We start from the raw sequence: 20,095 nt of genomic DNA on the forward strand, positions 1-20,095 counted from the left end.
TTTTTTATGCTTAAAGTTTCTCTTTCTTCAATTTTGTTTGTCCTCTCTTTACTTTAGTGACTCCCATTTCTCTTTGAAGATATGGATTATGTTTAAACTAATGATAAAATCCTGCGTTAAAACATATACGATTTATATGTGATTAGTGTGACAAGTGCACAGAACTGTAGATCTTTTTTCTCGTGTATCACAAAAAAAAAAAAGATTATGATTTTGTGCTCTTACCACATCAATAGCTTACGTTTTAGTGCCCCCTGCTTATAATGACTCTTAGTTTTAGTAACGATTAAATAAGAGTCCATTTACTTGAACATACCTTTTAAACAATTTTTTATAAAATACTTTTCCCACATAAATTTTATTTGACTACTTAATTTTACAATTTATTTTTGAGTTGTGATAATCTGACTACCCGACATGGCATATTCAATCAACTACTTGACATGATAAGTTCAAAAATTGTAGACATGCACTCATCGTGATACACAATTCCCTTGAGATATAAATTTTTATGGGGAAGTGCAGCCTTGTATCCCAAGGGGAGGGTAGATCTATGGTTGTCGAACTTGTCACGTCAGGTAATCAATTGAGTTTGTCACATGGGGTAGCAGATTATCACAATTATTTATTTATTTATTGGTGCTTTTAGTGATGGCTGATTGGGCATCCCAATTATGATTTATGATCATATTTAATAAGTTTCTCATTTTTAACGTGTATCAGGTTTCTATATCGTAGAATCTACTCTTTATATGTGTAATTACTAATTTACCACTGAAAATAATACATTTATTAGGATAATGCTGGAGTAACATTAAAATGTACATCATGAGGGAAAATTCCCTTGTTAGCAATCTCCCGATTAATTCTTGAATAATTTACAAATTTTTTTTCTTTCAATGAAAGCATTATTCTTTGGATTATTGAGTATTCGAATAATTCACGGATTGTAAGTTGTGATGTGTAACACAAGTCGACTTTGAAGCGGCCATGCTTCAAAATTTTAGAGGAATCCATATTTTTATGGGACAATGTCCCTTTTATCTTTAGAAAAAGAATGACATGACCCTCTCTACATTTATTTAAGATTACACCTCAATTTTTCAAATTGATAATTTGTCCCTTGACTATAGTCTTTTTTTAAAAATCAATGTATCAATAACCTCAACGTCATCATTATCACCACCATCATTAACATCACCAATTTCATTAGCACCATCACTATCATATGATTGAATTTTTGCTTTCCAAAATTTTGAAATGGAACAGATAATACATGTATGAAGCATATGTTGCATATTTTCCATTTATTAACATTTTGCCCGAAGTTTAGACAGGATTTTTGCAATCCAAAATCGAAGAGAACTTAATTTTTTCACAAATCGAATTTTTGTTGTATTCCGAATTGCTAACAAGGATTCTGACATACATCCACGTCACAAATGTCCCTCACGATTTACAATGTTACTCCAACACGGCTCTCTTTATTATTATAATGAGAGAAGGCAGAGTAAAATTGTGGACAACAAAATTTCAGTGACCATAAATACCTCCACTTATATATTTAAATTTAATATAATTTGAATCATTTTAATAATATTTCAGGAACAAATTCCACCACCGTCTAATCAAGTTGTGTAGTTAATTTCCAAAAAGTTTTGTAGTTTTAAAATTACATAAGCACCTTTTTTTAAGAACATGTAAACTAGCATGTAGTGTACTAATTAAGGGGCATTTGTTTGAACATACCTTTAAGAATAATGATATTCGGACGTATCCTCACATGCCTCCTAACGTGGTATGTGCTAAAATCTTTAATTCTTTTTTTGGGATACACAAATACACATATTTATGAAAATGTACAATTGTGTATGCACAGGAAAATAATATATGATTCTAGCTCATGTCATGTCAAGGGGCGTATGAGGGAGTGTGTAGAGTGGCGTCATAAAATCACGACTCTACCTTTATACAAAGTCGATGTGGTAAATAAAATTTCCTCTTTAAATGTTATACTACATAAATCTTTCAATTTATTTTTTTGTGCTTTTGATGATGGCAAGTATCGCAGTTATGAATTTTTTTAATTGATTTTGTATCCATATATAAAAGATGATGATCATCCATTTATATCTAATGGTTTCAAAAGTTCTGGTGTGAAGAAAGTAAAGTTGGTTTGCTAATATAATTTTTTTCCCCACTTTAACCTTAGAAGCATAGTAACAAAATTGGTCGAAGTTTTTCAAAAATTCATAAAATTCTCTAAATAAGGAATTAATTGATTAAATTGGTGAATTGATGAATTAATCAACGTTTATCGACAAATCACATAATATGACAACATTTTTAGTCTTCACCATCAAAATTTTATTTCCTTCAATATTCAAATCTAAAAAATAAAATAAGATATTCGTTAAAATCTCCAAAATATCATTTGTATATTTCCTTAAATTAATCTGATTTTCCCTAAATTTTTATGAAATTATCCAAATTGAAGCATGGACCTTTTGAATAATAATCGAATCCAAAGTTTTTTACTATGCTTCTACGGCTCATCATTGTAGGATCTCTCTCTCTCTATATATTTTGGATCTTCCAATTTCTAATGGGCCTTCTAAGAAATTTATTTATTATTATTATGTGTTTCTACGGATATGAAAGTGGTCTGCAATTTTATTTATTAATTTTTAAAATATAAAATTTATTTCTTAAACAAAATAAAATTAAGATTATTCAACAAGCCCAACCTGCTGAACCCACCAAATCACCCAAAATTATCTAACTAAGGTTAACCCAAGTTCAACCTAATTTTAGAAAATCAAGCTTGACTTGAGCTTGAGTTAAGTAGCTTAGGCTCGATGGTCAAATTGAGTTGAGTTTGGGATATGGGTTTGGTGGTTGAGCCTTGGTTTACCCTCCAACCCGCCCAGTTGGCAGTCCTACCAAATATTCATCGGCATATCTGCTACGACAGAGCATGCACGTGGCCGGTCAAACTAAATAAAGAGATTGAACGGCTGGGATTAACAAGTCACATAATCATATATTCCTATTGCGCTATAGAATAATATGCCCATTTAAAACCCTATATAAAGTTGTTTCGCTATTGAATTCTATTGGATATAATCGGTATCAACCACCAAGGGGATGGCTGAATGGTAGTAATTTAGGGCTAAGGAATCTGTTCTTTCTATGGTCTCAAGTTCAAATCCCACTACTCATAAAAAATCTTGGTGGTCACGCACTGCTCCACGTAGTGGGGTATAGTCTGAGTGCGGGGCGTAGGGACTAGTTTGAGTACGCGCAAGCTGGCCCGGATACCCTTCATTATCAAAATATATATATATATAATCGGTATCGGTATTCTTATAAAGCCCTATACAAAGTTGTTTCGCTGTTGAATTCTATTGGATATAATCGGTATTCTTATAAAAATATAAAGTTGTCTCGCTGTTGAATTCTATGGGATATAATCGGTATTCTTATAAATGTCAGTGGCAGTTTCCAAGATAGTTCCCCTCCTATATATAGGAACCAAGAGTTAGGGTTAGAGCTTTACTGCGAATAAGAAAAGGGAAGGGTAGGGTTCGAGTTTTAGTCCTGAATAAGAAAAGGAAGGGCTTGAGTTTAGTATATCTGCGAGTTCGGAGCGAGCGAACATCACAACACAGGTCATCTTTCAATTTTTAGATTTTTCTAACATCATCTTTTCAAGTTTTAGATTTTTCTAATATCATCTGCTAATCTGTTGTTAAGTTAGTGTTCTGAGATTAATTGAATGTTGGTTGATCTGATATATCCTGTTTTTTGTGAGAAAATAATCACAAAGTTGTTTTTATTTTTTGTTTGAAAAACAAACGAGAATGATCTGAAATTTTACATAGGGTTTGTAAGCTTGACTGCCTTCGTGTGTATTTGCGTTGAATAAGTTCATTGGATCGAATGCTCGTTTGAGAGTTTTTGAGCTTAGAGAAGAGAAGAGAGAAAGTCGTGAGAGAAGAGAGTTTGGGTTCATGATATATCCTGTATAAATAAATAAGATTAATGTTTAAGAAACGGTGTATTTATTTCACTTAAACGAGTTTTAGATAGCGACCGTTAGATCTAACGGTTAAAATGAAACTCGTTGGCTCATTATATATAACAACTAAAATTAGGTTTAACTAAAACTAGCGTAAGATCTCTTCCAATTTCCAATTTTGAACGAGCGGCCATCACGATACAGGTCAATTTTAAGATTATTTGAATATCATCTAATTTTTCAAGTTAATTTTAAGATTTTTTTTAATTTTTTTAATATCATCTGATTTTTCGAATATCATCTTCTAACTTCTAATCTGCCGTTACGTTAGTTTTCTGATTTTTTGAATATCATATTCTAACTTCAAACCTGTTGTTAAGTTAGTTTTCTGATTAGTTGAATGTTGGTTGATCTGATATATCCTGTTTTTTTGTGAGAAAATAATCACAAAGTTGTTTTTCTTTTTTCTTATTTCTTATTTTTTGTTTGAAAAACAAACGAGAATGATTGACGGAATTTTACAGAGAAACTGATCTGATCTTTATTTCTTATGGTTCTGTAGCCACAAAGAAAAAAACCTTGCTAAAGCTGTGGTTCTAGCCATTAATTGATCTTAAATTTTGCAATATTTAATCATAACTTCTTAATGGTTTTGGTTTAAGAGTCCAATTTTTTTCTCTTTTTTGTGTTTCCAGTTGTGGAGTATGGATTCTCAAGTGAAGCTTGCAGTGGTGGTGAAGGTAATGGGTAGGACAGGATCTAGGGGGCAGGTTACCCAGGTGAGAGTCAAGTTTCTGGATGACCAGAACCGACTCATCATGAGGAACGTGAAGGGGCCTGTGAGGGAGGGAGATATCCTCACCCTTCTTGAGTCTGAAAGGGAAGCTAGAAGGTTGCGTTGAGAGTCTCCTTTTCCCCCCATCCTTTAAGAGTTTTGCTTAGGCTTTCTATTTTTTTTAATTATTTATTGTGTTGGTAATTCATCATCGACTGTGCTTTCCCATGTTTTTTGGGTTACTTCAAATGTTCTTCTACTTAAGGATGGATTGGGCTAGTTGTTATGTTGAATATTTGTGATGAGAAAGTTGGAGATTTTATGACGAGTTAAATTATTATTATCTTTATTCCACACATTATTTTTGTGGATTATTATTATTATTAGACCCATAAAGACTGCGTGTCAAATATGTCACAATTTCTTATTTGTCTAAATTACAATCGTACTGAATCTTGTTGTCGCTCTGCTTTTGCCCTTGTTACATAGTTCTAGTGCTTCTTATAACCTTGATTTGCATTTTTCTTCCGTTTAATTCTAAATTGTATCTAGATATATATCTTATTTGTTGTGTCTTCAACGCAAATCCTATTTTTCACTTCAGTTCTATGTAGAGGGTTGTATCTTCTTGTCAGTTTTTTCGTACTACAATTTGTTTTAGAAGCTTCAATTCTCACCAAAACAGTTCTCTCCTTATCATTGGTGTCAATGCTACTTTCATTTTATTAGAATGTCGGTAAACCATTCAGCTCTCTACTCCATGATGCAATGCTGGTTGAGTAACACCTTAAAAACACATTTCGCCTTGGCTACCCAACTCTTGTTCTAAAGCTAGAATCCTCTTTTTTTTTTTTTTTTGGATAATTGAATCTAGATAGCGAAAATGGTTGCTCTAGAGTGTTCTATGTTATTGATCCTAATTTGTTATTAACATCTAATCCTTTTGAGCACTTGGTAGTAAAGTTTCACTTCATACCTTCATTTTTAGTCCTTGTTTTTTGAGCCCTTGATGTATGATTTTAGTTTTGCCTTTACTTCACGGCTTTTAGAGTATTCTATGTTATTGGTCCTACCATAAAGTTTTACTTCATATTCTTCTACTTAGTCCTTTTTGATCTCTGAGTCTTTATCATTTTAGTTTTGCATTTACTCCCTTTCTGTTATTTGACAACCATCCCATTAAATCTTTTGAAGTTTTCTCTAGGATTAACATCTTATAATATTAAGTAGATGGTACTTGTTGTTCTACTCGTGAAGATTGCAATATTATATAGGACTCTCTTCTCTGTATACTTCATTACAATGTTCTCTTATGACACGTATATGATTTATTTGCGTTTTTAAGTTGTTTTTTTTCCTCCCCTCTACTTATTTAATTGGAGTGGTCTTTGGCCCTGGGCATATCTTATGGTTGTAAAGTGTAATAGTAGAGTTTAGCTTGACAAGATAGTGGGCATTCTAGTATTTGGTCTGGCAAATACACTTGCATAATGGTGTGTTTAATAAGCCCATAATAATATGCCCTCCCCCCCTCTCTCTCTCTTTTGTTTTTTTTTTTAAAAAGAAGATAAAAGGGATCTATGATGAAGGGAACGTACAATGGAGCATCATTGTGTTGTCGTAACGTGATCGTTCCAGGAAATTAGATTCAGTCGATAGTAGTCTTTGAAAAAATTCCTAAAAATATCAATAACTCATCTACAAAATGTCATCTTATTTTAAGAAATATAAGTGTTGTCATCTTATTTTACATTGGGCATGTTTTGGAGCATAAATATATTATTTGGAGGGGTTGCGTTGATGTTTTTTTAGAAGTGAAATTGACTTTCATGTTTTTTTTTGTTGTTGTATTTTTTAAGTAAGCTGGACCTGGCCTCAAGGGAGTTCTTGGATGATTTTGTGTTTGAATGGGAGTCCTTATGCTGCTCAAATAAATTAACTTAACATTGTAATTTAATTAAACTTAATATTGTAATTTAACTTTGTGTAATTTGTAATTTGCCTATTGTATTATGGCAGATTATCTCGAGCGGCTTGTTTCTATTCTTAATAAAATTTCAGTCTAATAAAAAAAAAAATCGTTGTTAAATTTTTTTGGTTCAAAATTGGGCTTTTTAGAGTTAATATTAACACCCCAACTTCTACTTATTGCACCCTAATTTCTTAAATTAGTTATGACACTTCAATTAAAGATTAAAACACATCATTCAAACATCAAAAATGGTCTAGTTCAAATTATAATGGATGAATCGCCAATTTTGTGTGTTGAATATGATGATATTTTGAGTCCGGTACATGGTTCATTTTATTTCTCAAAATATGTTTTTTCATTGAATTCGTTACCTTTACGATTAACAAATTTGTTGATAAAATATTAACGATTTTATCATATTAGTGGTCTTGTGGATAATTTTCAATAATTTCTTTTACTATAAAAGTGAGGAATTCACTGGAAAAACATGTTTTGAAATTGGAATTTTGTCCTCGATTTTGCACGATTTTGGAAATATCTCAAAATTATATCACCTTCAAAAAATTTCAGTAGTTGTTAACAAGTATGATTATGCTCATATAAAATCTTAAATTCAAAAATTAGAAATCTTTGAAAAAAAAAAAAAGAGTTTCTATTGGCACCTTTATTCTAAATAATTTACTTTTTTATTATTATATATTTTTAGTTTGGGGTGTAATAAGTAATTGGGTGCGAATAGCAGCTCTCTCTCTCCCTTCCTTTCGAGAGTCGAAGACTTTTTACTGTCGTAATTTTTTTTATCTTGACTTTTGTGGCGCCTGTTGCGATCGTTTTTGTTTTTTTTTTTTTTTTGGGGAGAAAGACTTTTTATCTGACTCGACTGTGGAAAGCAAGTATAGAATACAGTAGTGGACAGAGTTTACAGAGCAGAGATTCTCTTGAGTGGTACATGCGTTGCCTTCGGATTTATGTGTGTCCCAACTCAAAACCACTTCTATGCGTTGTGTAGCACTGAGAGTCAGACCCTCTTTGTCTTCTAGTGCTTGGAGGTTTCTTCATCTTGTATTCTTGTATCATTCTAAAAGTTCCCCCAACTGATTCACACTAACCATGAACTCAATGTACCCCAATTTGATTACTTGTATTATTTTGAATTTTTTTTTTTTTTTTCAAATTTCATTTTATTTTTCTATTGTTGATTTTGTGGGGCTGGATTCTTTTTATTTTTATTTTTTTATTCATTATTTAGATTCAACAAAAAAAAATATATTTAGATCCAATAAATGACATCTTTTTCATCCAAATTTTCATGTATCACAATCTTTTTGTTGATCAATGTATATTTGGCAATCATATATGCTAACATTAGATTGATTGATTATTTATGTACAATGAGTTCAATAACATTTAGGATCAGTTCTCAATTAGCTGATTAGAATTGATCCACCATTTGATAAGCCTAAGCAACAAAAATAAAAAAATAAAAAATAAAAAATACTTTCTTTACTTGTTTAATATGATTTTAAGCCTTCTTAAAAATCAATTTGCTCAAATAGATTTTCAAATTAGCAATCCAACACGACAACAAGAGACTTTCATTGAAAATCTCAAAAAAAAAAATTAAATTAAATTTTTTTTTTTTTTTTTAAATTTGATTCATAATTTGGAAAATAGATGATTATCCAACTTCTACATAACTCTTGAATTTAAAATAAAAATTTAATGATGAAATCATTTTCTTCTCTTGGTTTATAGAATTTTGTCCTCTAACGATGCTGACCCATCAGATCATGTTTTTGAATGTCACTAGATGATCCCAAGGACCTTTTGTAATGCTGAAATCTTACTAACAAGCATGGTGATTATCATCATTCTTTGTCGATCTGTGTCGAGCACCAGATAAAGAATCCTTCCTGTACTCGGGAAAACGGCGGATTAAATTAGATGGGTCCCACTATGTCTCATCTCTACTATTCTATCCTTGTCACGTACTTATAATTCCTACCCAAGCCTCCTCCATAAAGACAGTGATCCACTAAACCTGATAGCATCGACTCTAATGTTAAACAATCCTCGTGTCTCATTTTAATTTGAAACCATTAGAGCTTTAGTATTATGTTGAACCAGTATGTCCACTAAAATATTGACACAAAGACATTCTATGAATTACTTAATTGTATCTGTTCTATCTGATCAACTCTAGTCTGTAAAAGGCGTCTGCGCATGATAGTGATGTTAACTTCTTTTTTTTATGACTTTTCTTTCTTGTCTTCTTCGACTGGTTACCTTATGGGATAAACCTTGATACTTGCGCTCTCTCTGCAATCGAAATCGACCATCTCAACAAGGACATCTCCTCTTCGACACTTGTCATCACCTCCACAAAAGTCTCCATCTATCCGTACATTTACCAGTTACGCGCCAGTACGCGCTCTGTGACCAATGTTGAATCAAAATATATTCAAATCTCTCTCTCTCTCTGTCTCTAGGCAATGGTGTTGGTGTTACTGTTAAGAGCAAAGCTTCGTGAAGGTCTTTAATGGCGTCGTTAACACCAGGTGTGTTGTCGAAGCTCTTAGAGCACGCAAGCAACAAAGACGTGAAGGTCACCGGAGAACACAGGTCTGCTCTTCTTCAGGTTATCGGAATCGTGCCTACTCTTGCCGGAGGTGAAGATCCATGGCAGAGCCGAGGTTTCTTCTTGAAAGTCTCAGATTCTCTTCATTGTACCTATGTTTCGATCTCTGATGAAGACAACGATCTCATCTTCAGTGACAAGATCCAGCTTGGGCAGTTTATCTATGTCGCCCGGTTCGATTCGGCTTCGCCTGTTCCGGTTCTTCGAGGCGTTAAAACGGTTCCTAGAAGGAGGCCTTGTGTTGGTAATCCTACAGATTTGGTTTCTAGTGATTCGTTGCCGTTTCGATCGAATGTTGATTTCTCTGCAGTTAAAAAGGAATACGAGAAGGTTAAAAACGTGAAAAAAGATGCGTTAAAGATATTGGATTTGAAGTCAAAGGTGAAGAGGTTGGAGTTTGAAGATGTGAAGACCACGAGACGAGCTTCGATGGGAAATGTGAGGGCAGAAGGGATGGAGAAGAGGAGATTAAGTCTGGATACGATGCGGAGGGGTTGGGAGAAGAGTCCGGGAACAAAGGATCGGGTGCCGTCGAAGACGACTTCGAGTTCTTCGGATTCTGCTTCTGTAAGATTTTTTTTTATACTTATTTTTCTGTATTTTTTTTCGTAATTTCAATGTATTTGGATTTGTTTTTTGTTCTGTTAATGCGACTTTGTGAGAGAATTTTTTGCAAATCTTAGATTTAGGCCTTCTACTTAATTTTTTTCTGTACTTTTCATAATTTTCAATGGCTTTGGATTTTTTAGGTTCTGTTACGTTACTTACATCTGGTGAATTATGTGATTTTATGAGATTTTTTTTTTTTAGCAAATCTAATATTTGGGTCTTTTTATGCCTTTATCTGGGGTTCTCTCTCTGTTTATTTTATGAAATATTTTATCTGATTCTCTGTCATGCTTCCTTTTTTATACTTAGCTTGCATTTTATCTCTTCTTAAGTACGAATTTGTTACTTTTCTTTTGATTAAGCTCACTCTCTGTCTTTTGATGGGCAAGATTGGATTTTGTACCCCACCTCGAAATTCTTTAATGGAAAGATATAATTGTTAAATTGGTGGTCTCTGTTCCACTTGGACTTCTAGATTTTCTGTTCCTTTTACTGGGCATTATTAAATGTGTGAAATACACTAAGGTTTGATGGATTCTTGGACAATTAGTTTTAAGTTATGAATGCTAGAAGCAATAGGTACCTTAAGTGTATAAATTTTGGTGATTATTCCTTAATCAAGGGAGATTTCTTTAATCTTCCTGAAAGATAACTGACCTGTAGTAAATACCTTTTTAACATAATAAATTGACGCTTGTGAAAATTTACAATGTGTGTGCACACGCATGTTACTCTTAAAAATCATGAGAGGAGGAATATTGTGGTGTGTGAGATGCACAAGGATATAACGACTTAAGTAGTTCTTGATAAGGAATTCTCAAGTTGGTTGAGAGAAGCTTAATTATTTTTGTAAATTATTGTGCAGGGTTGTTTTGGAAAATTTGGATAAAGATTACGAAGCTTCATGCAATGTTCTGGGAAAGCCTAATGCTTATCATAAATAGTAATCGATAAACCATTTCTAAATACAGGAATAATATGAAACAGCCATAGAAGGATATATGCTCTTTTACTTTTCACCCTTGTCTTCATGCTCCCAGTTTAATTTTATGAAAACCAAAATTGATCTCTTCCCACTTGTTTCTTTAATTCTTTTTATAGTTTACCACTCCTTGCATACTTTTCATGAAGTTGGATTCTTAGGTAAATTGTGCCTTGTGATTTACAGCTTTCAGATAAAAAGACTTCTTCCAGAAAGGATTCATCCTTGAAGCATAAAGGTTTGAGTAGTTCACCATTGAAAAGCAAAAGTAATGGTCCGTCATTAAAAGTGATGAGTAAGACTTTAAAAGGGAATATCAAGTCACCTGTGGAAGGCAATATTCCAAGCGGCAGTGTTAAGGTGCCTCTTAATTTTAAAAATTGTTACGATCAGAGCATTTCATGGGATTCTCTCCCATCTAGCATTCATGATCTTGGCAAGGTATGGAATAAAGTCCTTGCATATGACATTACAATACACATCAGTTTTTCCCAACTCTTCAATTTTATTTATTTGATGGTTTTTTTAGGATGCTGTAAGTCATAGAAATGCTGCATTTTTGGCATCTGTGAATGCGTTACTTGAAGCATCAGCTGCAGAGAGTGTCATACGATGTATGAGGTGCTATAAAATTACTTTTCTCTACTTATTTTTGCTATTTTTTGTTGTCAACTTCATTGTCATTTGTCTTGCGTTATTTTTTAGATGTCAAGATTGAATACTAGGCCAATGTTGTTAAGCATATACCTGAGCTTAAATTTGTTATTGCCGTGAATTTTTTATTGTGTCGAAAGTTAGTAACATGTTTAATTTTCTATTGTGTATAAATTTTTAATATACGTTCGTTTGAGAAGAAATGTAATGGAGAAGAATTCTCTCTTTGAACTGCTTTTGATTGCTCTATTATTGAATTAGCCATTTTTGGAATTTGGAGGCATCATCACTTTTGGCATGCGTGTTCTGTGTTCATTTTAGTGGTTTAAGAAACTGGTCCCATTCTATTAACTGCACAGGTTATAAGCTGTTCCAAAAGCCATGAAAAAAAGACTTTAGATGAGAAGTATATCCCCTGCTTGTAAGATTTTGCAGCGTTGAACACAGAATACTTCCTTTCTTATGAACTAGTCTGTTATTATTAAAGCATGTATCAGACGAGATCTTGCTTCTCCTTACAAGATTTGTTTTAGTTATTTAATGTGCAAACTGCCGTCAATCACTTTCAAACAACTTGTTCAAGAAATGAGTTTGTCAATTGTGCACGCAGATATTAAGTTTTTAACATTTTTGGAATTAGAATGGTTGGCAAGCATAATGACCAATAGGTGATTTTTGATTAAGCAACGTCACTGGTGGTCCAGGCTTCCTTTATCACTCAATATTTATTTTCTAGGATGTGGGACGCATTGCCACCAACATTGACGAAAGTACATACTGTATTGGCAATTCTAATCTACTGGCATGTGAAGCAATGACTGAAGGTACCTACTTGGTAAGTTGGTAAAGTCTGTGAGTAGTAATATACAGACCTGGGTTTGCAACTCACCTTCACCTGCCTACCCATCAATTTTGTTCTCTTATTTATTTTGGACTGTTGCCTATTTTTTCCCCTCAGAGTTTCTTGATCAGATGGTCAAGATTTTCTCCAAATCCACTGAACGGTAGTTTGTATAAGGTCACATGCATCAGTTGACTTGTCAAATCCACTGACATATTTCCATGACAATGAAATTAGTCATAAGTTGGTCTGAGGTTGTTTGAAATGCATAAGGATAAATCAATCCCTTCTGGTTTCATTTCAGTTAGGAGAGATTCATCCATTCAACTAACTATTGGTCTGCATAGGAAAGCGAGCACTCGTTCCAAAGTGGTTAATTTCTAGCCAACCAATCATCAATGTGTATTAAAGGAGTAATCACACGTGGGCGAAATTAACAAGAGAAGACCAATAGGACAGCGATAATCATCTTCTCAAGATGGTTCCATTTAATCGTGTATCTGTAGCCTTTGACCAAAGACCTTGGGTTTTCATTGACTCAATACCAGCCTTCAATTATAAATTCATTCTCTATGGAAGTTGGAAGTTCTAGGTTTTATTTTTTCTTCTCGTTAAGCTTGAAAATCCAACCAGTGTTATCTTTTTCCCACGATAATAACATTCTGTTATCTTTATTTCCTCTCCCAGCTTGTTTGCAGAACTCTGCGAGTCTGCCCAGCAAGATTCTCAGGGTTTCTTGGTGGGAAATTTCTTAGACCTCCATGAAAGCATGCGGCGAGCAGCATCTGTGGTTGATGCCTTACTCAAAACCAGATCCTTCGTAGGTAACACTAGCTCTCAGCTTCCATCGCCAGAACTCTGCAGGCTTTTCACTGACAAGAATATGGATGCTACTTCATGGGTCCAAGCTGCTTTAGGGACGGATCTCTCTAGATTTTCCCTATTTATCGAGCAAGACAACAAGGGGAATCTACGTGGTGGCCAATACCACTATATTGTCTTAGAAACTCCTCCAGATCCACCAACCAAAGAGCAAGTCAAGAATCCTTCGCCACAAAACAAAAAAGGCTCAAGAATCCAGACCGGTACACTGGATTCAAGTGCCAAAGGACGGCCATCTCCTAAACGACGGATTGAGAATCCAGCAACAAAGAAGACTAAAGATGAAAAAGAGGAGTGGTCAAAGGGAAGAGGTTTGACGGAGGCGGCATCTGTGGCAAAACAGTTGCTCTCAGTTTCTCGTGGATGGTTCTTGAATTACTTGGAAGATTCTTCAAATGATGGATTTAGATCGAAACTAGGACAAGAAGGCAATGTGGTTGCAAATATTCTTGGGCAACTTAAAAGAGTAAATCAATGGTTAGAAGACGCAACTGGGAATGAGCTTGAGGTTGATGAAAGAGTAGAGAGCTTGCGGAAGAAACTCTATGGATTCCTACTTGAACATGTGGATTCAGCTGTTGTTGCTAGTAGATAAAGGAGTTCGCTAACAGAAGAGTATTTACTTGGGAGATTATCTTAATTTACAGATCAATTTAAGTACAGTTTTACACAAGTTTACAGTTCGATAGGATTTTACCTGTTGGGCTGAAGTTGTCTCCAATGGTGCCACGGCGGTAACTGCCCTCTAACTGATATTAGCTAATTGTTTTCAATTTTCCTAACCATCTCCCTAACCGTCACTAATCAGAGAATAGTGGTTGTATTTCACCTTCTATATGAAAGTTAGAAAACTTTGAGATTTACTTACTCTCATTGAGGTTTCATTTCTATTGTTAGTTATCTTTCACAGGTTCAAAGCTGAGAACATTGATAAAATTGTAAAAACACACCCACACTTCTGCCACAGGACTGAGTATTATTAATGTGCACGTGGGTGGGGGCATCATTTATTGCCGTGTAAAATGCTTACTTTGGATGTCAAGAAATGCTAGGCCCAAATTCATCGTTTAGAACGTCAATTGTAGATGATCGGGGTATCTCTTAGTAGGCCTGTCAAATCCTGTTGTGACCAAGATCAGGAGTGGGGTTTTGAGAGTGCCCATTTTAGAAATCGAGAGATTCTATTGGCATGCCAAATTTTACTTACAACACACCAATCCTTGAGAAATTGAACTGTTGTCATTATAGATTGGTGTGTTATCAGTAAAAGTTCAGTGTATTAATAGATGCTCTCTAGAAATATACTGAAATCGGGATAATTAAATATTATAAGAGTATTCGATACAGTATTTCTCCCAAGCAGTCTCTTTTCCTTTTGCATGCAATATTGTGTATCAAGATCTTCATTTTTGTTTCAATTTAGCTAGAAACAATACTTGCGTTGGTTGATGTGAGTTTTTTGAGACTATCATAACTGTAGGAGCATGAGAGAGAATGGATTCCCACAAATCCTAAACAGTTTGCTAAAAATAGAAGCGCAGTAAATAAGGTCTACTCCAATGGCTACAATCATTAAGACAAGTAGTCCAAGAGATCCCATCCCATCCATTGTATATCAATTCCAGGGGATTAGAAATCATGACAGGAGGAACACTATTAGAATTGAATTAAGGTAAATAAATGAAAAAATATACTGAAATAAATCAAAACCAAAAAAAAGAAAAAAAGAAAAGCATTGTATGATCACATACCAATGCATAAAATTTACAAAAAAATGTTACACGAGAATGAGCAAACGTTTATCGGGCTTCTACAATTGACATTGTAACATCATTCTGTGAACAACTATCCGATCTCCCTTCAGATGATTTTGTGTTGGCCCCTCTTTTCAATGCGGAAAATGCAGGTTGATTTGGAGCATGTAGGTGCAACTTTTCATTACTAAGCAATGAAACAACAGTTGACATGGTGGGTCTATCTGTTGCGCTTTCTTGGACACACAAGAGACCCACATGAATCCATCTCAACAATTTGTTCTTCGGACATGAATCTCCCAATGTCGGATCCATTATCTCTAAAACTGTACCTTCTTTCCAAAATTCCCATACCTGAAACAATGCCATTTTCATTTTATAATATAAAAATGAAGGTCAAATTCTATATACACAAACCTATAAGGTTGCCACAATGACAAAATCCATGAAAAGCTTATATTGTTGTTTTAGTAACTTACATATCCTATAAGGTTGATGTGTTTGTTAGAATGATTAAAACTGGTGTTCCTCCTGCCAGTTAAGATCTCTAGCAATAATACTCCAAAGCTAAAGACATCCGACTTCACTGAGAAGATGCCGCTCATGGCATACTCAGGAGACATGTAACCGCTGTATCCAATCATGAAAATCATATTTATTAGTATTTAATGGTGACATTGATGCTTGTGGATGAGTAAAGAGTTGTTTACTTACTATGTCCCGACAACCCTAGTTGTATTTTCAGATTCATTCTGTCCAAAAATTCTTGCCATGCCAAAATCTGATATTTTTGGGTTCATTTCGTCATCCAGTAAAATATTACTAGCTTTTAAATCTCTGTGAATGACTTTCAGTCTAGAATATTTATGAAGATAAAGAAGCCCTTGTGCAATCCCTTCAATGATGTTGAACCGTTTCTTCCAATCCAATAGCGCCCTTTTATCAGGATCTGTTTCAAAGTAAAATTTGCAATCATAAGATATTGAATAATTTTCGGTCAAACTTGATGAGTGAACAAGATAGATAACTGAATAAGTAGATACAGTTGAATGAAATCACAAACCAAAGAATCAGCTAAAGTTGAGAGTAGTGCGAACCAAAAATGAATGAATCCAAGCTTTTGTTGGGCATATACTCGTAGATTAGCATCTTCTCTTTTCCTTGAATGCAACAACCAAATAGCCTAACTAGATTCATGTGTTGCAGTTTAGCAATAAGTGAAATCTCATTTTTGAACTCCTCTTGTCCTTGTCCAGAACTTTTTGAAAGTCTTTTCACAGCTATTTCTTTTCCCCCACGTAATTTACCCTGCAACAATATTTTTAATTAACTTGTTAAAAATATAATCCTAAATTTTATTAAAGTAGGACTTAGATTGACATTAACCAAAAATTTAGGGTTAGAATAGAAAGTACTTATAATTAAGAAAAAGTTATTAGACATGGATTATGAAGAGTTTTGTACAAAGCCTCTAGAATAAACTAGGTTACTCCATCATACATCGAGGAGTTTTTAGATTTTTTTTTTTATATAAATCACAGGGTATCCCCATACCCTTTGGGATTGGACTAGTCCCTATGGTCGCATGCCCCGATCCCATGAAGGTTTCCCAACATGCAACAGAATAAGTTAGGAGGCCACTCAGTTTTGAACCACTCACTTTACTGCTGATCCAGCTTATTATTACTATTATTCTACGTTCACTATGCCCCAACAGAATTCTCATTTCTAGGCCACATCACTTATTAGCCGTAAAGTAATCAACTAATTTTTTTTTTCTTTCTGTTTCTTCAAGTTTAAGAGTCATAAGGATTACCTTATAAACAGGTCCAAAACCACCCTCTCCAAGCTTATTTTCAGACGAGAAGTCATCCGTTGCTGCCACAATACTAGCAAAGCTGAATAATTGCAACTCATTACCTTTCTTCAGATCTTTTTCGAACATGTTTACATCCCTAGATTCATGGGAAGGTGTCGAACTAGATCCTAACTCAAGTAACATGTTCTCCTGGTTTATTTCTGTCTCTCCTGTTTTGGATACAAGAAGTACACGACTTGTTATTCATTTAAGTATAATAAAGAGATGTCTCATATATTAGCTGTGAAAAATTATTACCTTTGTGTCTGAGATTCTTCCTACATAAATGGCAAAAGTAACCCAAAATAAGCACAGGTAGAGCAACCGCCACAGCAACGATAAACCATATCCACCACTTCTTTTTACTTCCGACTACTTGGTAAAAATGTGACTTGTCTCAGTAACTCCAACAATGCTGCATATATAATCTAACTATAAAACCCAGCTAGCCTTACATTAATATTATGAGTTGTGGTAATCTGACTCCCCCATGTGGTATGTGCTAGAACAATGGATTTTATGCCTCGGGATACACATCCCCATAAATATGTGCAGTTGTGTATCCCGAGGAGTAAAAGATCCACAGTTCTACACATGCCATGTCAGGAGAGTATGCCACGTGGAGGAGTCAGAAAATCATTACTCTAATATTACTTCAATCCAGACCATCCACTCAACGGGTCCTCAGCAAACAGGTCAGTCAGGCCAATCTAATGGTCCTCTCGGGGTTGGCTTGAGACTCAGATGTCTCTGCCCAGGCCTTATCTGGCTCTGCTAGTCAAATTGCACAGCCAATGCTTAAGCCCATCAATTACTTGACCTAACCAATTTAGCCATTTTGCCGAGCAGCAGTGCTAGAGAATATTTTGATTAGATAAGGACCGACTGGCTTTGGCATTGAGCTTAACAATTAACTAGAACTTCATCCTACATATATGCAGAACCGGACAAAGCTCAAATTCTAGTGAAGTTCACATAAACATTAGTCATGTATTCATGTTAACGATATGACCATGATCCCTCTACTTAATTTGATTCCACGCCGACCCATTGAACTATTCCATCAATTGGGAGGTCTGGATTGATGAACCTACACTGTGGTTTAGTACATGGAGCATCATTGGGCCATCATTCATGAAGTATCTTACACAGACACTGCACCCAAGGTACCACCCCATGTTAAACTTCCTAGGCTTTAAAAAAAATTTGATTCTTGATCTTATTTCAGGAAAATACACTTACCACCATTCGAAGAAAGAGTGTATATGTCAGTTGAACCACCATCACCAGATAAACTCTGCCCCGTGCCCCAAAATCGGCATCCCGTGCCATTGTCATAAGCCAAAGCATAAGCAAAGCAAGAACAATTTCTTCTACACATGAAATCACAATCATTAAGACTCAGAGTTGAATCTTCCAGATAAATGTTGCCACTGAAACCATCCCCCTTTATTTTCTTGAATTGTTCATCACCACTTCTACACTCATTCCTCTTCACCTCCAAACACCCTGTACTGTTACCTTCACATGGACTTATTAACCCATTTTGAATCGAATTCCAAGATGAACCCTCCCATACATATAAATGAATTTGTCCCCACAAATTAATCACCCATCTCGAAATAGTCGAATTATCCGTGATAGTATAAGTAAAGTACAATTCTTCCTCGTTCGAAACAAATCTAAACACGAACTTATCGTTCGATGTAAATTGGGGAACATTGTTGAAACTCCGATTATTCCATAACCCACTAGTCCAATAAACTTCTCCTCGCCTCCACATGTACAATTCGGTCGTTCTATTCGGGTCTACACCAAGGGTGAAAGCCCCTGGTGCAGGTACTTGATCGCTTGTCCATGGACTAATCGACCATTTCAAATCACTCTTCAATTTCAAACCTAATTTCATTCCAGGCAGAAGCGAATCCGAAGGGTAATCGAAGCTTTCCCACAAAATCCGCTTCGTAGCCGATTCTGCCAAAACAAAATTACCAGAATCTAATAGAGTAGCGGTTAAATTACTCACTGTTTGACTTGAATTAAACACTCTATACCTGATTTCACCACCTTGGGTAATTATCAAGCTTCCATTGGCATCAATCCTAAGAGCTCCAGAGGAATCCATGACGGGTGCATCTCGATTTCCAACCCAAACACTCGTAATTTCTGGTACATTGTTGTACCAAATTCCCAAATATCGATTCTTAGAAACCCCAGGACTGAAGAATCCTAATTTGAAGATTCCATTAGCAGAAACAAGATTCTGCCAGTCAGCCAATTCTTGGCCTTGTGTTATAGAATTTGAATCTGCACCATGGAATGAACCCATCATGGTGATGGTGCACAGAAGTAGGAAATGATGTATAGCGTTTAGAGTTACTTTCTTGATGGCCATTAACAAACAGTGTGAAAACTTTGTAATCTTAATCTCTGTTTCTCTCTCTCTCTCTCTCGCTCTCGCTTTCTATGATTCCAAATCCACCGAGACAAAAATCGAATAAAATCTGAAACACCGACTTTAGATGAGATTCAGCCATAGTTCATAGTTCATAGTTCATACCCACCGCCTCTCATGACCAAAGACTTTTTTATTTATATTTTTTTTCTGGTATTAGTTGCTTATTATCGATGTGATAGTCCAATCTGCGGCCGCTGCTGACTACTGTACATCCGGGTCTTGGATTACTAGTTGCAGCCGTTTTTGGACTTTTTACATTTGAGAAGTTGCCATTGGCACCCAATTTTTACTAATCACATCTCAATTAAAAATAAAGAAAATAATTTAATGATTTTGTAATTCAACCTCACATGATAACGAGAAACACACGGACGGGGATGTGCAGTTGTGTATCCCAACACAAAAAAGCTACAATTCTTTAAACATGTTGCGTTGATGAGTTTTTGAGTTTTTCTGTGAGGTTGAATTACAAAATGAGCACTCAAGAAAATAATGTGAATCTCTACAAAATTTCGAGTCTCATACACTTTTCATTTTAATTCCATTGATTATAAAAGTGACGAATTCAATGGAAATTAAAATGAATAGTCTATTGAAATCAGAATTTGGACATTAGTTGCATACATTTTGAGAATAATCCATATAGAAAAA

General features: G+C 34.8%; 3 protein-coding genes across 4 annotated transcripts; 2 read left to right on the forward strand and 1 right to left on the reverse strand.

The window, feature by feature from the left end:
• The first annotated feature begins 3,511 nt into the window (after positions 1 to 3,511).
• On the forward strand, positions 3,512 to 5,176 carry LOC147385308 (small ribosomal subunit protein eS28). The gene is made up of 2 exons (XM_086423327.1): positions 3,512 to 3,671; positions 4,717 to 5,176. The coding sequence occupies exon 2, from the start codon at positions 4,726 to 4,728 to the stop codon at positions 4,921 to 4,923; it is 198 nt and encodes a 65-aa protein (XP_086279453.1). The 5' UTR covers positions 3,512 to 3,671; positions 4,717 to 4,725; the 3' UTR covers positions 4,924 to 5,176.
• Positions 5,177 to 5,315: 139 nt separating this feature from the next.
• Positions 5,316 to 14,291, forward strand: LOC147385309 (protein CORTICAL MICROTUBULE DISORDERING 7-like). The gene is made up of 4 exons (XM_086423326.1): positions 5,316 to 9,973; positions 11,184 to 11,438; positions 11,527 to 11,618; positions 13,180 to 14,291. The coding sequence occupies exons 1-4, from the start codon at positions 9,308 to 9,310 to the stop codon at positions 13,967 to 13,969; spliced, it is 1,803 nt and encodes a 600-aa protein (XP_086279452.1). The 5' UTR covers positions 5,316 to 9,307; the 3' UTR covers positions 13,970 to 14,291.
• A 727-nt stretch (positions 14,292 to 15,018) lies between these two features.
• Positions 15,019 to 19,568, reverse strand: LOC147385310 (G-type lectin S-receptor-like serine/threonine-protein kinase CES101). Of its 2 annotated transcripts, none has more exons than XM_086423320.1 (7): positions 18,229 to 19,568; positions 17,245 to 17,361; positions 16,945 to 17,156; positions 16,226 to 16,436; positions 15,843 to 16,077; positions 15,608 to 15,758; positions 15,019 to 15,482 (listed from the first exon to the last, which is right to left on the reverse strand). In XM_086423320.1, the coding sequence occupies exons 1-7, from the start codon at positions 19,379 to 19,381 to the stop codon at positions 15,174 to 15,176; spliced, it is 2,388 nt and encodes a 795-aa protein (XP_086279446.1). In that variant the 5' UTR covers positions 19,382 to 19,568; the 3' UTR covers positions 15,019 to 15,173. The 2 variants fall into 2 exon arrangements, with proteins under 2 accessions (XP_086279446.1, XP_086279448.1); XM_086423322.1 differs by having other exon boundaries at positions 17,245 to 17,358; positions 18,229 to 19,567.
• Between the last annotated feature and the right edge of the window lie 527 nt (positions 19,569 to 20,095).

Source organism: Akebia trifoliata, chromosome 14 (genome assembly GCF_017979445.1).
Source record: "Akebia trifoliata isolate Shusen 1 chromosome 14, ASM1797944v1, whole genome shotgun sequence".
NCBI lineage: Eukaryota > Viridiplantae > Streptophyta > Magnoliopsida > Ranunculales > Lardizabalaceae > Akebia > Akebia trifoliata.